The 18,537-nt window shown below is 36.9% G+C and overlaps 1 protein-coding gene across 4 annotated transcripts in view; it reads right to left on the reverse strand.

Moving 5' to 3' along the window:
* The window catches only part of RASA2 (RAS p21 protein activator 2), a 126,391-nt gene that overhangs the window by 74,929 nt on the left and 32,925 nt on the right, over positions 1 to 18,537 (reverse strand). For all 4 annotated transcript variants that reach the window (XM_059663752.1, XM_059663754.1, XM_059663751.1 and 1 more), the window contains exon 4: positions 9,197 to 9,291. In XM_059663752.1, the coding sequence (XP_059519735.1) occupies positions 9,197 to 9,291 (95 nt within the window). The remainder of the gene's footprint in view (positions 1 to 9,196; positions 9,292 to 18,537) is intronic.

An 18,537-nucleotide genomic window follows, 5' to 3' on the forward strand; every position in this document is an offset into this window, starting at 1 on the left:
CTAGTACAAAGCTCAGGGTTAGTGATGAGCAATAAATATTGATTGGTCTCAACACAAAAACTGCATGAGAAAGCCAAGCTCTAAAGAAAGGCACCAGTGGTAGTAAAATTAGCAGTTAGATGGATTTAAAATTAAATTAAGCAAATCTTCCACTAAAAATCTAGGCAAAGATATTTATAAAGTCATATCCTATATAATAAAGCGCCAATATGATAATTAGACCAAATGGCAGAATGACTAATGACTATCCCAACTTCCAGATGAAGCCGGGGTTTCAAGGGCTGAGCTCCTTGCACGAATTTCATGCATCAGGCCTCTAGTATAATTTATAAAACACATCTTTTGTTGTCCTGTATTTAATATTCACAACTCCTGCTATTCAAGCATGACCTTGAAGAGGTCCATGATCTGTAGTAATCTGTAATATTACTCAAGTAGAATTTTAAATCATGTCTGCTGTCCTGTCAGCATGTGTGTGTCACTTAGTGAACCTAGCCAACTATACCAACATTTGCATCTCAAAGCAGTTTTACTATTTTAACATGTGTGCATTTTATGGTAGAAACTGTATGCTGACAAGGCACTCCCTACTGTCTCCAAGGAATGTCTAGAATCTCTATTTCTAAGAAAATAAAAAAAACCTTTAAAGTGGAGGGGAGAAAAAGTATAATAATTTCATTCATAACTAAAAATCATTGCACTGTATCAAGTCGAGCCTAGAAATAAGATATTTAAAGAGATTTTACCAGGAATCATTATCACTGAGTCAGAGCCTACTTAACATGTTCATTACTCCCACTGGCTGTTAAACATAACATTCCTTTGGTATTAGCCAAGAATAACATAATTGTGTATTAACCTGGTCAAGAAAAGAGTTGGTACAGAATAGGAGACACAAGACACACTATTAGTGTGGAACACTAAAATTAAAAAGCATTATGAATTAAATTTAAAAAATTATGATTTCTAAACTGTAAAATACTACCTCAATGTATACTTTAATATGGAAATATGTACATGATACTTAGTAAAAGAAACAAGTTACAGCCGAAACCGGTTTGGCTCAGTGGAAAGAGCGTCAGCCTGCGGACTGAAGGGTCCTGGGTTCAATTCCAGTCGGGGGCGTATGCCTGGGTTGCGGGCTCAGTTCCCAGTATGGGGCAAGCAAGAGGCAGCTGACTGATGGTTCTCTCTCATCAATGATGTTTCTCCCTCTCCCTTCCTCTCTGAAGTCCATAAAAATTATTTTTTTTTAAAAAATTGGAGATAGTAAACACCTAGGCTTTCTGTTAGAATCTCTGAGGGACTATGCCTGAGGAGCAAGAATGAGCACAGACCAGTCCTTACAGACTGGAACCTAGCATAGAATCAGCCAAATCCCTAACTGGATTAAAATAAACTACCTCTAATCTACCCACATGCCAAAAGCAAAAGTAAATTTCTGGAGGAAGAAAAAAAAATCCAGAGCTTCAAATTATTTCTCAAATATTTCATATTTCAATGTCTAGCATTCTATCAAAAATTACTGAGCATGCCAGAATACAAGACAAACACCAAAAACAAAAACAAAAAACTGACAAAAGGAAGCAGATTTACAGAAGATGCAGATGTTGGAGTAACTGACAGAGGTTAAAATAGCTGTTTAATTCATAACAATCCAATGTCAACCCAAGAAATTCAATTTTAAAAAATGACAGGAAAAAAATGTTTAAGATAGGAAAAAAATCTAGCAAATAAGTGGAAACTATTAAATGCATCAAATGAAAAATTTAGAATTAAGCAATAAAATAATCAAAATGAAAATGTATTTAACAGCAAATCATCCACAGCTAAAAAAAAAAAAAGATTAATAAAATAGGAGCTAGATTAGTCAGTAGAAAATATTCACAAATGAAGCAGAGATGAGAGAGAGAGAGAGCACGCAAATAGTCTATTATTCATGTAATTGTAGTCCCAGAAGAGAGGAGAAAGAATAGGAAAGGGAAAAAAACCAAACAGATGAAGAGATAATTGCCTGGAATTTTCTAAAACTGAAGAATGACATTAAGACAAAGATTCAAGTGCCCCCAGGAACACCCAAGTAGGATAAATATAAAGAAAACAACAAGTAGACAGAGTACAGTAAAAACTGATGAAACCATAAGATAAAGAGAAAATCTTAAAAGCAACTAGAAAAACAGAGCCATTGCCTACAAAGAGGAAACTATAAGACTGACAAGGAATTATGTTTGATCAGAAACATGCAATGTGATTTGGTCCACAACTACTTTTTTATCCAATATTTAAGGGAGATTCAATAACACAATAACATACCTTTTATATATGTCAGAAAACACTGGAATGATCAGATATCTGGCACTATATTCTCTATTTTTAATGAAAAAGAAACCAAATTCTTGGAAGGTATTATTATTCTTTATGTATTCCATAGCATTGAGTATGTTAGGTTGATATATGCAACTGTATCACTTTAATCTGTATTAGCATATTTAGGAACTGACATTATTCTGGTACTGTCTGAAAGTTTAATATTTTATATGCTAACTTCATTTCAATTAGTTTTACAAAAATTTCACACAGAAAAATGTTATGTTAATTTTATATTATGTTATTCTTGGTACGCTATAGAAGATATGGGAATTTCTGCATACAGTTTGGGAAACTCAGATGAATATAGATATTTGAGCAAAATATAATGCATGCTCTTAAAATCTCGAGTCTAAACACTGTTTTAGTTTTTATCACAAAATATCAAATTTTAAAAATATTCTACATAAAAGAACTCAGTATATTTCAACTGGTAAGTTTTTTTAACATGAGGGGAAAATTTCTCAATTTCTAGACTTCTGACAGATGTTTTCATATACAGTAATTAAATCTGTAAACCATTTCGACACTACTACCTGTCAGATGCAAAATAAAGGTTTTATTTACTACGTCTTATTTATGTATGGATAGTTTTCTTTTTCTCCTTAAAGAAGTATTTATTATGATTTAGAAGGTTCATTCCTTTGTTATTTCATGTTTACAAATTTAAATTTCTTAATTTTTAAATTAATTAATCCTTACCGAAGAATATGCCTTTTATTATTATTATTATTATTATTATTATTATTATTAGTTTTGTTAATCCTGACCTGAGGATATATTTTTCATTGATTTTTCATAAAGAGTGGAAGGAAGGGATGGACAATGGAGAGAGAAACATCGATGTGAGAGACACATCAGCTGGTTGCCTCCCCCACACACCCTGACCAGGGGCAGGGAGCGAACCCACAGCCCAGGTATGTGCCCTTGACTGGGAATCGAACCTGAGTCCCTTTGTTGCCCAGGCCAATGCTCTAACCCAGGGGTGGGCAAACTTTTTGACTTGAGGGCCACAATGGGTTCTTAAACTGGACCGGAGGGCCGGAACAAAAGCATGGATGGCGTGTTTGTGTGAACTAATATAAATTCAAAGTAAACATCATTACATAAAAGGGTACGGTCTTTTTTTTTTTTAGTTTTATTCATTTCAAACAGGCCGGATCCGGCCCACGGGCCGTAGTTTGCCCACGGCTGCTCTAACCACTGAAACACACTGGTCAGGGCAATATGCTTTTATTGATTTTAGAGAGGAAGACAGGGGGAGAGAGAGAAACATTGATTGGCTACCTCCTGCATGCTCCCAGACTGAGGATCAAACCCACAACCTAGGGATGTGCTCTGGCTGGGAATGGAACCCAGAACACTTTAGTGCATGGGACAACACTCCAGTCAACTGAGCCATCTGGCCAGTGCTAAATATTTTTAAATCAACCTACAAATTCCAATATGTCTTAAAGGGCATGTAAAAAACCCCGATTTATTTTATTAGTTATAATCAATGCATTTCTTTTTTTAAATGCTTAAAGAGGGAGGACAGAATCCAAAAGAAAAACTACAAAAACAATAACTTATGGCATGACCCAGAAATTCAAGATCAGCTTGTTGGTAAAGACTTATTAACTAAGCAATTACATCAAAAGGATGTGATTGACAGTGTATCTGGATTTACTGCTTGTACAAGTTGTGTGAGACAAACACCCTTAATTAATGAGAGTACCAACTTCCACATATGAGAGATTTGGTTTAATCAGTCTTATGTAAAGGCATGCTCTTTATCATAGTACCTAAGAAATAAAGAAAGAAAGAAATATTTAGTTTGTTATGAGTTCCAGGACCAAATAGCTAACAGCATGGCTGCAGATCACAGAGCCAAAAGAGGATTTATAGGAAGAGGCACCAACTCAATCCAATTTAATTTCACGTATGCAGCAAAGAATATCTATATATATGAAAGTCTAAGCAACCGGCTGACTGTTCAACTGGTAGCTATGATGCGCACTGATCACCAGGGCACAGACGCTCAACACAGGAGCAGCCAAACTGCAGTGACTTGGCAGCTGCGGGGTGATGCACCCGGAACCAGAGAGGAGGGAGCCTGATTCTGGGGTGTGTCACTTGAGAACTGCCCTCTCGAAATCCAGAACCCCTTGGGGGATGCTGGAGAGCCCATTTCGGCCCGATCCCTGCAGGCCAGGGCAAGAAACCCCACTGGTGCACAAATCCATGCACTGGGCCTCTAGTGGACAAATAATTCCAAGTGAAGTAGGAGGATGACCAGAAACTAAAGAAGAGAATGCTTCAAAAAGGAGAGAGTAGTCAACGATATCAAAAAGCTGCTGAAAAGCCATGTAAGAGAAGGACCAAGTCCATTAGACTTAGTGACACAATGTCATGGGCAACACTAGTGAGAGCTGTTGTGCTCTCTCTCTGACACCCTGCGGAGTATGAAGGCAGATTAGAGTGATTTTAGAGTTAAAATAATTAACATGATTAAAAGCAATAATAAAGCATCTGGGAAACAAGTCCAAGTAAGAGGTTAGAGTTTATAGCAATTTTTCAACTGTTTTGGTATAAAACCCATCTTACTACTACTGGGATCTTTTCATTTCAGGGCTAAATTACTTTTATCTTGCTACTGAAACTGAAGGGAATCCTGGGGAATCCTAAGTTCTCATTTCACAGATGAAGATCCTCCGGCAACTACTTGTAGGTTAGCAACTATTTTGGGTACAAATGACTATTAGTGGTAGAACTAGGAAATCAAACATCTTAACCTCTGAAGTAGAGATACCAATCACTTCCTCTACCCAAATCCCTTTCTTGGGAAACATGCCTACCCAAAGCTCACAAAACAGATTTCTCTGTAGTGACCACCTACAGTCATATCAAATCAGACTGCAGTGGACCACTGACTCAAGTTTGGCCAGATTCTCTCTCTGAATTGTGCCAGAGAAATGAGTCAGATCTTAGAGAGTGAGGGGGCTTTATGATCATGTAGACTCACAGGCTGTTGTGGCCTTTTTTTTTTAAAGCTGTTAACAAGAAATTAAGAGTGTATTTATGAAGAAAAGCCTAAGGAGAGACATGCAGTCTCATCAGACATACAAAAAGAATACAGCCTTGGCCAGGTAACTCAGTTGGTTAAAGTGTCATTCGATATGTCAAGGCTTCGGGCTCAATCCACAGTCAGGGCACATATAAGATTCAACCAATGAATATATAAATAAGTGGAACAACAAATCAATGTTTCTCTCGCTCCCTTCCTCTCTCTCTAAAGTCAATCAATAAATAAAAATTCTGAAAGAATACAACAGAATCTCATCACATAGTTTTTCCTTTCCCTTTCATTTTGCAAAGTGAGTAGTTAATGAGAAAAAAATTAACTCACTTTACAAAATGAATATGAAAATAAATACTATTTAAACAGTGAGCACTTACACTCAATGAGCACAGTGAGCATAAGAGTAGGGAGCAATGAATCAGTGAGTATCAGTTCCCATGTGCCTCCTGCAATATCTACTGCTCATTGAGTGGAAGTTTACAGATACAATATATATTTTACCTATACCATGGCCTCAAATGCAAGCCAGTTGTTTTATGTAGAGGTCAACCAAAACAAACCGACTATCCAATATTTTAGTGTAATTTATGAGAAATTGAAGTACTTAAAAAATGACTATTTGAACGGTGTCTAGTCTATTATTGTAAGAACCTGACCTCTACTTAAAATACAGCTCCTCTGTAAATGCCTAACAACTTTCTAGCTCTTACTGGCCAAACTGAAGTTCCTGTAATTATACTCCAAGAATTTCCCTAGGAACTTTCTAATGTCCCTTCCTTTTTCTTTGATCTTTTTGAGTAGGCTTGTGTTCCTAATACTCAGATGTTCCCTAAGGTATCCTCCTCCTGTTTACAGAACAGTAAAAGGCAGTAAAGCACTGTGGTTAGAGTTTTAGAATCACCCAAGATCTCTATTGTAATCATGGCTCCATCACTTAATAGTGCTGTGACTTTGGAGACATCACTCAGCCTTTAAGAATCCATTTCTTTATTTGTAAAATGGAGATAATGCTACCTATACCTCATAATCCCGTTCTGAAGATTAAATGAGATAATGTATATTAAGTACTTGGTTGGTATAGACTGACATAATTACCAATAGTAATTATTAGATGGAATTCCTGCTGAATTCAATCTGTCTTATAGCTTTTTCCTATGCTCCATCAAAATAGCTCTCATTTCCATACTTTTATAAAACTTTGTAAAACTTATGCAAATTAACAAATTCACTAACAAGTAGGGTCTATATGAATCACAGACTGCTTTTCTATGTTTTCTAGACTCACAAAGCTAATTAACTATTCCTAGATCAGTTTTGGGGCCAAATAACAATATTCCCAATGGTGCCATATTAACTTGAAAAATGTTATACATTCTTCCCACCCCCTAAAGTATTCTTCTTTCCAAATTTATTTTAAATAGTGAGCTTTTACTAAGTAAGTTTAATTTAAGAATAAAGAGCTGCCCTAACTGGTTTGGCTCAGTGGATAGAGCGTCAGCCTGCAGACTCAAGGGTCCCAGGTTCGATTCCAGTCAAGGGCATGTACCTTAGTTGCGGGCACATCCCCAGTAGGGAGTGTGCAGGAAGCAGCTGATCGATGTTTCTCTCTCATCGATGTTTCTAACTCTCTATTCCTCTCCCTTCCTCTCTGTAAATAAAATCAATAAAATATATTTTTAAAAAAGAATAAAGAGCTATAAAGATTATAACTCATGTTCATGAAAATAACTCATAGTAAATGAAAAATGCTGACATTTCTACTTTTTGAGAACTAGGGCTCTTAAATCCTTTAGCAAATTTACATTGGTCATAAGAATGGATTTTTAAAAACTGCATCTTAAAATAACTCAAAGTTCATTTTAGATCAAATTCTCAAAGCCTATTATCTTGCTTTTTGTTAAAACTATTTTTAAAAACTGGTACTTTAAAACTTTCATATCTGCCTTTTCATAGAGGTGTATATAGGGAAATGGCCACTGGATCAACTGGTGGTAAACAGATATTTTATATTTGGATAGTATGTAACAGCTTTCAAAATATTCTTAAAGGCATTTCACTTAATTCTTACATCAGATGAGTCAACATGTTAACTTTTATTTCCATTTTATAAAAATAAAATTCAAGGTCAATAAAGTAACCAATAAGACAATTAGGACCTAAATTTTCTGACTTCTACTTTAAAATCCTTTGCACTTCACTACATTGCCTCTCACTTGATCATTTACCATACTGTATAATTGGGATCTGAATAACAGTTATTGTCAAGAGGAAAGAAAAGAACATTAAAATGGGGTACAGTGGATAAAACAGGAAAAGTTTTAATTATATTTTGTGCTTAAGAAGGGATTTTAGTATATCAATACTTAATTTTTTAAGAATTTAACCAAAGAGAATGCTTGAGAGGTTATGAGGAAACACTTTATTTGCAAATATCTGTGGATGTGTGCGCAGCACTTTTTTCTTGTCTTAAACTTCTGTTTGAGTCACAGTAGCAAATTATAGCTTCTTCTAGAGAGGAAGAATTCTGCTTGCAATTATGCCTTCGGGAAATGGTTTCACAATCCTTACCATATTTTATAAATAAATAAGGTTATTAAAAAGGGATTCCTTTTAGCTAGAAATAACAATTTCTAAGAGAAATTCAGATTTTTCAAAACCAAATAGAAAGTTAAGATACATGGCTAACCCTGGCCAGAATGGTTCAGTTGGTTGGAGCGCTATCCCATACACTGAAAGGTTGAGGGTTCGATCCCTGGTTGGGGTGTGTACAGGAGACAACTGATCGATGTTTCTCTCTCACACTGATGTTTCTCTCTCTTGCTCCCCCTCCCTTTCTCTCTCTCTAAAATCAATAGAAACATATCCTTATGTGAGGATTTAAAAAAAAAAAAGAAAAGATACATGGCTAAATATCCATCTTTACTCACATACAGAATCTGTAAGACCTCTTATTTTGGCAAGAGGAAAGAAGAGCTTTAAAAAGAGTAATGGACCCCTTTCAAATTAAAAAAATAAAAGGTGAACAATAGAAAGGATGGGTGTGAAAATAAAGGTACGGTCTGGTGAGCTCAAACATGGTTTGAATTAACAGCATTTTCCTAAGCCTAGTTAACTAGAGAATAAAGTAAAGCATCCAGGTCAGAACAGATGAAATCACAGACATCTAGGGATTCTCCTCAAAGTCAGAGTCAATAAAACATGTTCTTCCTTTAAAACTTTTCCCCTTGCCGAAACCGGTTTGGCTCAGTGGATGGAGCGTCGGCCTGCGGACTGAAGGGTCCCAGGTTCGATTCCGGTCAAGGGCATATACCTGGGTTGCGGGCATATCCCCAGTGGGAGATGTGCAGGAGGCAGCTGATCGATGTTTCTCTCTCATCGATGTTTCTAACTCTCTATCTCTCTCCCTTCCTCTCTGTAAAAAATCAATAAAATATATTAAAAAAAAAAAAAAAAAAAAAAAAACTTTTCCCCATCTGAAAAAGCTTTAATAATTTGTCACTGTAACTGAAACAAAAGAACTAAGGAAGGGGGAAAATGTCCCCCTAATATAACCTTCCCAAACTCATATATGCACACACAGATGTATTATTCCTGAATTCATGTGGTAAGGAATTTTCTTCTAACTATATATTACCCAAAGGTCTATATTATTTGGTGCCAGAATTTAAAATAAGGTATAAACTCTATGTATATGAACTAGTATAATTTGTTTTTCATTCATTTTCTTTGTGTGATAATCTCTTACACCACTTACAACTTAATATTTACCTGAACCTCTGAATTGGAGTCAATAGGCTGCAGTGAAAACCAAGTTTCTTTACCACTGTGGTTACACAAGTCTTCTTTTTTGATGGCTACTTTTCCTATAGGAAATAAGTAAAACAATGAGGAGACATTTTGTGCAATTCTTAGCACTGTTATATTTAATATTTTGTAGAAATTTTTTTAAAATAATTCATACCTATTAATATTAAAAATACATTTTTATAAAGTATTTTTCTATATTTTAAAGATTGAAAAATGCTAATTTTTCCTTGCCCCTTGGCAAGCCCTTCTCTGGGTCATTTTGAATTAGGGGATTAGACAAAAACTCAGTTGTATTTACATGCAATTGCATTTTTTAGTACTTATTACACTCATGTTTTCACCCAAAGTACAATCAGTGCAAAAAGCAATGTATGATAGTACAAACTGATCCTTCTAATTCTTTAATGCTACAAATAAACCATATGTTTGATATTTATATTTAATAAGAGTTTATAAGCCCAAACTAAGAGAAAAAGAAAAACATCATACATCACTGACAATATTGAAAATTAAGGGAGATTAAAGCAAAGATATTAAAAATTTGCTTTTATCAAAATATTGCAAACACTGCTTATGCTGCTTAAATGCATATAAAAAAAAAATCAAGGCAGTTCCTTAAAGAGTTTCTACCTCTCAGAGAAAGATACAGTACAATGAATAAAGTATCATGAAGAGGAAGAAACAAATGTTCTTATTATAATGAAGTATTTGCCATGTTGGTGCAAAGCATTTCCTTCCTCAATTCAAGTTTTAAGAAGTAGACATAAGTTTTGCATATGACTGACAACTTATTCGAAGATTCTACACAAAACTTCAACAAAGTATATGCACAAAAGTAAAAAAGAGTTCACTTTCTTTTCTTTAAATAAGAATTTTCATTTTAAATGCCCTAATTATACTTTAAAGGGTATCTTTCACTTATGATCTATCTTGGTCTTTTAGTTCAACATTTGAAAACTTTTAGAAAATAGTATGTCAGTTTTTGTGTTTCAAGTGAAAAGGAAAAGCATGACAACAAAACAAACAGAAAAACTATCTTTAAATTTTTATTCTGAAATTAGATCGTGGTGATGGTTGCACAACTCTGTTAATATACTAAAAACAACTGAGTTATGGTATGTGAATTACACCTCAATAAAGATGTTATTAAAAATTTAACCGTATTAAAAATTTTGATAAGCTTAGCTTCATATCATGACTGGAACTCAAACCACAAAGACTACCTATATATGTAGGTATAATTTTAAGAAAATAATTAAAATACACAGCCACATATATTTTCACGAGAGTGGCAACTGTATTATTAGATAACCCAAAAGAGAACTATTGAAAATTCAGTAGCTGTATTTATTAACACTTGTAAAATTTAAAAATTAATAAATTAGCCCTCACAACAAGCATAAATCTTTCCAACTTTCTTTTAAATATGTTGGATGAAATCTAATGTGAAGCCCAAAATCTTCATGTAAATATATAACTCATTCAAATCTTGTAGGAAATGACACTAGGAAAATAATATATTTCAGCCTTTTGGGGGATTGTATTTAAGATATAAATTAATGGGGGAAAAAGGAAATTCTTCCAGTACTAAATATACAGATTACAAGCCAAGTACAGAATTCAAGCACTAACTGGAACACCTAAATTTTCTTCATGCTGCTGAGGAGTTTAGGTTAAGAGCCAAATCATATAAACCTCTTGAAATGTTTTACCTATAGATTGTATCAAATTCCTGGTAAATTAATATAATACCATGAATGGCTTAGGATACTGAATTATGACAAAGTATTCAATATTGTTTCATCACATATGACAAAGATGATCACAATTCTATCAAGTGGATCACTTACCATTGATTTCACACCAGATATAAACATTAAGGCAATGTATAACAGCTTAATACATATATATGTAAATACACGCATACATACAGAAATAGATCTTATATGTCCTAAGCTGAAGTTCATATGTTTTGAGGACCACTCACCTCTGTCTTTAAGAATCTTAGTAACTATGAATATTTTGTGTACTCTTCCCAGAAAAATGCACAGATATTATCTGGCATAGAATTTTAAGAGGGTTTACCCACCATCCAGAAACTCGCTGGTCCAGTCCTGGTTAAGATCCCTATTCTTGCCCTGTCCAGTGTAGATCAGTTGGTTGAGTGTGGTCCTGTGCTCTGAAAGGTCACGGGTTCGATTCCAGGTCAAGGCACATACCCAGGTGTGGGATCAATCCCCAGTCAGGGTATGTGCAGCAGGCAACTGATTGATGTTTCTCTCTCACATGGATATTTCTCTCTCTCCCTTCCTCTCTCTAAAATAAATAAAAATATTTTTTTAAATTCCTATTCTACAATTTCCAGGATTTTTAATTTCATAATTTATGAATATGTATGTAGGTGTACCATGTGTAATATATACAAATATCACTAAAGCAAGCCCTAAAATTTAAAATAGGGCTTTTAAAAACGTTTATTTCGAAATTTACTGGTTTGATTCATTTACACATTCAACAAATAATCAGTGGCACTGTGATTTAAATGGTGATTTGATTTCCAGACTCTCCTAACCAAAGTCTACTTAACCAATAATGCATATAAAAACTATAGTAGGAATCTACCTGTTCTATTTATGACTCACAACTCCATCACTGGAAATAAATCTTTACTTACAGGTGCCTTCCCAAAAGAGAATCCTCTTAGTTCACAAGATTAAAAAAAAAAAAATCCCCGAAGCAAGTGTCCTCTTCCTCCTATTTCATATCTTGTGTATCCACGGTATTCACTGTCATGAAAGAGTTGAATGGTTCTTGTGTTCTGAGACAGAAACCCTTCTCTGACTAGCCGCATAAATAAGCCATTCAAAAATTGAGAAAAACCTGCAATTTTATTGCCAGCTCTTATTCTATATATCAAATTCCTTTCTAAAGAGATGTCAGTTTCTGAAATGCAAAGGTTTAGTTGCACAACATTAGCCAACCTGAAGAAGCAGTGACAAGTACATGATCACAAGTACATGACAGAGGGAAATAAAGGAAATATTTGAAGTCATTAGGTATTAGGATACCTGCAACATATTCAGCACTTTCTTAGGCAGTATAACATCAAGAGAGGAAAGGGAAGGGAAGAGGAAGAGAAAAGGGGAGGAAAGGAGAGAGGGAGGAAGAAAAGAGGGAGGGTAAAGGGCAAGGGAATGTGGAAGAGGGAGAGATATGGGAAGGAGAAGTTGAAATACAAAAAAGGCCCAAAAAACCCTCATCTTTCTTACTTGTTTTGAGCTACCCTTAGTTAAACTGGTTAGATGGCAAGTAGTGATTGTAAAAGGCAGGCAGCCTGATACAGTTGAAAGAGCACTGAGAAAGACAAGCCAGCATTTACTGAACATTCACCAGACAGTAGATATTCTTTCATATTTTCTGGTTATTCTTCATAACAATCTTGTGTGTAGAGGGTATAATCATCATCTTACAGATGAGGAAATCTTAATGATATTTAAAAACTTGCCTTAGATTCTAACAAGTCCTAAGCCAGAATTCAAAACCAAGGTACCCCTGTCCATGTTCCTTCCAACACAGACATTCATTTAGTAGCATAGTGTCAGTTCTGTTACTTGTTAGCTATGTGATCTTGGGTTATTTATTTAAATTAGCCCTCACATTTAAATGTTACCTCTCATTTACCTCCTCTGTATTAGAAACAACTTTTAGCTCTAATGATGTTAAAAACCTGTTTTGTGCCTCTAGTGGTCCCAAAGATTGTTTTAGTTTACTGTTCACTGTTTTAAACAAAGTTAACTCATTACTTCACTGGCCATGAAATCACCAACCTCAAAAATAATAATAATGATCACACAGGAGCAACTACCCAACAAATTATTTATAGGTAATATTGCATTTCCTCACTGTCCTGGCAAACTCATAGAGAGAAAGAGCTTAGATCACATAACCCCACACATACACCCACACACTAGGTACTGTATTAGTTCCTTAAAATAAGACAAGAGGAAACACAAAAGGAAATGAAGGAACTGTGGGCAAAGAAACCATCTTTTTTTGGTCTCTAAGTAAAACCAAAGAAAACCAAAAAAGGATTCTTAGCTTTCCAGCACCACTTCTCTGCAGCACTTTCTTGCTGTTTGTAAACACTATGTTATATTTGGGCCCCATTTTTAGACAAAGCATATTCTTAGAAATTCCATCCTGATACAGATCACCAACTGGCAAAATCTTGACAGTCCCAGTCTTATTTGGACACTGGAGAAATGGATGAAATAGTAGATAAAAGTTATGACAAGTGTGACTGCCTATACAAGATGAAATAGGACCAGAAGACTGAATAAATTCTGGCAGTCAATAGCAGCAATTCAGTCAATGGCAATATAACGATGCCTCAGTTTATAGGGTTTAGGTGGGTACACTTTGCTCTCCATGGTAGACTTGTATGTTAATGGTCTCCTTGGTGTATGCCATTGTAGAGTCCTCTCCAGCACAAACCCTGGGTTTGACATGTCACTTGCTTTTGCCAAAGGAACACCAGCAAATGTGATACAAACAGAGGCTTAATAAGCAGCTGTGCATTTGGGCTTATTACCCTCTTGGAACCTACATGATGTGGAGAGGAAGGCCCAGATAATAGCCAGTACTAGCCATGCGACATATGAGTCAGATGGTTCAGCCCAGTCAATCTGCACATTAGTGACCCCAGATGAGACCAGCAGAAGAACCACCCACTTCGGCTCCACCCTAATTGACAAACTACAAGATCATAAGCAAATATATGGTTGCTGTATCAAGCCACTAAGTATTGGAGTGGTTTATTACTTAGCTATAGATAACTGATACAGTACCTATGCAAACAGGCACCAAAGTGCAATCCCAGGCAAATTTTAAACAGTAGGTTTGACTTAAGAGCCAAATGCCAGCAGAAATTACAATTTAAAGAGCTGGAAAAGAATTATCTTAATCTCAGCCTTATTTTATGAACTAGGCCTAAGAAGATAAAGTGGCTTAGGGTCATACAGCTAATTAGTTGATAGTCAGGAATGGAATTCACATCTCCAATATCCTAGTAAAATTCTCTTATCAAATATCATCCCAAATCCAGGGGAAAGAAAAAAAGTCACCAGAGCCTACTAAGATAACTGCAGTTTACTTGTTTAAGCCTAGAATCCTCTGAAAACAAAAATAACTAAAAAATTCACATTAGGAGGTAAAATATGTTTTAATTTAAATGTTATTAGGATATTCATTGGAACTGGAAATACATACTTGCTTTCTTTCCTTTTAAATTTATCTAATTTGTTTGTCAGTTTATTTTGTTTACTAGATTCCACATATAAGTGAGATTATGTAATACTTGTCTTTCTCTGGCTGGCTTATTTCACTTAGCATATTACTCGTCAGGTCCAACCATGCTGTTGCAAATGGTAAGAGTTCCTTCTTTTTTATAGCTGCTTAATATTCTTGCACAAAGTTTTTCTTTTGTCTTTTTCTCAGTTTTTAAGAGAAGACACTATACCTTAAGACAATATATCATACTTTTAAAGCCTCAATTTTACAATTTCCTTTCTTTGTGTAAAATGGTTCCTAAGACTCAAGTTTTTAATTAATCCCTAATCAATCTTTTACACTAACTGTTCCTGGCATATAAAATGCCTAATATAAAAATTTATGCCCCATATTTATAACAGTTATTACTTCTGGGAAAGGTATTAGAAGGGGGGGGGCTCAGTGGTCAAAATTAATTAGGATTATCTCGAGTACTATAATTAGAATTTTTTAATTGTGTTTTTTTATTGTTTAATATTTTTATTGATTTCAGAGAGGAAGGGAGAGGGAGAGAGATAGAAAAAAACATCAATGATGAGAGAATCATTGATTGGCTGCCTCCTGCACGCCCCCTACTGGGGATCGAGCCAGCAAACCCAGGCATGTGCCCTTGACCAGAACTGAACCTGGGACACTTCAGTCCTGCAGGCCAACACTCTACCCACTGAGCCAAACTGGTTAGGGCTAAAATTTTTTACAAAAAAGAAAAATATCCATGTTACTTATACAATTAAAAACAAACAAGCTCTTAGTTATGTGATCAGTACACATTCTCAGATCTCTAATTCAAATTTCATTTCCAGAAAATGGTATCGCACTGTTTAATCTATAATTAGACAACTCAGAGTTATAAAATAATTGAAGGAACTCAATTTCAAGTAACTCAAAATAAAAATAAATCACCCAATTTTATGAGCTAATGACAAAAGAAAATATGTCGAACTATAAAAAGGTAAATATTAATAAATGAAAATAGCAAGACCATTTTCCAACTTTAAAAGTGTACATATGGCCTTGGCCGGGTGGCTCATTTGGTTGGAGCACTGTCCCTATACACTAAAGGAGCTGAGGGTTCAATTCCAGGTCAGGGCACATACCCAGGTTGCAGGTACAATCCTGTATCAGGGCGCACACAGGAGGTAACTGATCAATGTTTCTCTCTCTTCCTCTCTTTCTAAAAATTAATAAACATATCCTCGGGTGAGGGTTTAAAATGGTATACATATGTACTGTGTTTACTTTAATAATAATTTCTATGTGTAAAAGGAAAAAAATTTCCATTAAATATATAAATGTTATCTATTAATAAGAATAAACTTACTTGAAAAAAGCTCTCATTCCAAGTTCATGGTTTTCTGATACCAACCCACAAAGAACTGATTTTTACTCAAAATAAAATTAATTTTTACTTTGAAACACGCAAAAAGACACACACAAAGGCAACTTTTGAAAATCATAAACTTCAACTAAAGGCCTTTTCAAGAAACACTATATGATAACTATGTTATGTGTAAACAGACAATGAAAATTACAAATTATTTTCTTAAGACATAGTCTCTAATAATCACCAACAGCCTCATCCTAGTCTACCTCTCTCTAGTTGCTAACATTAAATCTCCTTGCTTCCACTGATAGTAGTCTCTCTTATCTCTTTCTACCTTCCTAATACCTTATCAATCTTTTTAAAAAATATATATTTTATTGATTTTTTACAGAGAGGAAAGGAGAAGGATAGAGTTAGAAACATTGATGAGAGACAAACATCGATCAGCTGCCTCCTGCACACCCCCTATTGGGGATGTGCCCGCAACCAAGGTACATGCCCTTGACCGGAATCAAACCTGGGACCCTTCATTCCGCACGCCGACACACTATCCACTAAGCCAAACCGGTTAGGGCCACCTTATCAATCTTTACTGAAGCCTCATTTTCCCTAAAACACACTCCTTATCTTCTCCTGAGGAAATTTCATTCATTCCAGCAGAGGCTTCAAGTATCACTTAATACTAATGACTCTCAAATCCACATCTCCAGCTCTTTTCTCTAAGCTTCAGATCTGCATTCCAGTCAACCAAAGATGTTCCACCAAGATGTTCCCCAGGTAATACAAATTTAACTTGCCTTAAACCAAAAGCATCCTCTCCCCTTCCCATTCTCCACTCAAAACTGAATGCTCCTGTCCTGGCCAGTGTGGTCAGTGGTTAGAGCAGCAGCCTATGCATCGAAGAATCACAGGTTCGATTCCCTGTCAAGGGTACATACCTGTGTTGCAGGTTCAATCCCTGACCTTTGTTGGGGTGCGTGAGGGAGGCAACCAAATCGATGTGTCTCACATTGATGCTTCTCCCTTTTTTTCTTTTTCTCCCCCTCCCTCCCTTCCACTCTCTAAAAAAAATCAATGGAAAAAATATCCTCGAGTAAGGATAAACGAACAAACAAACAAACAAAAACTGAATGCTCCTACTGGGTTCCTTATACCAGTTAACTGTAGCCATACTAACAAGACATTTTCAGCTCTTTCTCTTCTCACATCCTCTTTGCCCCTTAGTCCCTGAAAGGCGCACTGCCTCTCCGGGCGGTGCGGGGGGAGGAGTCTGACCGCCCGGCTCTGAGATCCCTCCGCGCCCGCAGTAGGGCCTGGCCTCCCTGGAGCGGGTCCGAGTCTCCGGACCGGCTGCGTGGGCCGGCTGCCGGGCCCCATGTGGGGGGCATTGGCTCCCCAGCCCACAGCGGGAGCCCAGCGCGGGCTGCCCCCATCCCCGGACCGGGCCCAGTGCAGCAGCGGCGGCAGCGGAGTGGGGCGCGTGCCCTGGCTCGGGGAGGCCGCCATGCTGCAGTGCGCCGGCCCCATGGGCCGGGCCTGCTCCGAGCGGATGCCGCTCCCCCAGAGCTGGGCCGCTCCACCGGCTGCACCCCGTTTGCTGGGCCTGTGCCGCCCAGATGCGCTGGAGTCCCGGTCTGCCTGCAGGCCAGCTGCGGGTGCTGTGCGGGAGGGCCATCCTGCCTTGTGGCGAGTTAGAGCGGCAGCAGCAGGAGCCGGACAAGGACTGCGCCCTCCATCTTGCCTTGGATCCTCCATTTTGGGATGGGGCCATGTGCTTCCTCACGGGAAGAAGCCGCTGCTAGCCACACCCAGGATTTCTCTGGATTAACCAATGGTGATCAAGGGAAGTGCACGCCATCACTATGACCACATCCTGTACCGACTCGTGCCTGGCCAATCAGCAGGGCCCACAGTGCCCTCTCCTGCCCTCACTCCACCCCCCTTTAAAACCCCCTGTCCCATCAGGCCTCGCTCTCTCTGCCACTGGACTTTCTGCTGTGTCGGTGGGTCTGGTGAACGGGGAGCGCAGGCCGGCTTGCATAATAAAGGACTCTTTGCTTTTGCATCGGACTGACTGGCTCCCTGGGGGTCTTGGGAACTTTGAAATCTGGGCACAACAGTCCCTAAATCCTATTTGAAACTACTCCTGTGAAGTACATTTCCACTGCCATCACCCTATTCATCTAATTTGGTAACAGCCTTCTGGTTGGTCTCTCTCCCTCTAATCTCTCTAATCTAAATTATAAACTATATAGTATATGTGTATATATATTTACTTACTATATTTATTTAAAAACATGTGTGTATATATAGCTATATATAATTACATATAATACTTTAAATATGTAATCAATAGACTGAGTTTATAGTTTGAAAGTTACTGTTGTAGGAAGTTGTAAAACCATAAAAGTATATATGTACTAGAGGCCTGATGCACGAAATTCGTGCCAGGGTAGGCCTTCTTTCCCCCAGCTGCTGGCACCAGCTTCCCTCTGGCACCTAGGACCCGGGCTTCCCTTCGTCTGGAAGGTCGTCCAGAAGGATGTCCATTCTAATTAGCATATTACCCTTTTATTATTACAGATATACAGCTATATGTAATTTTTAAAAGGTTCCTTATTCTTAAGAGGCTCAACACTACTGTCTATAG

Source organism: Myotis daubentonii, chromosome 14, assembly GCF_963259705.1.
Source record: "Myotis daubentonii chromosome 14, mMyoDau2.1, whole genome shotgun sequence".
Lineage (NCBI taxonomy): Eukaryota > Metazoa > Chordata > Mammalia > Chiroptera > Vespertilionidae > Myotis > Myotis daubentonii.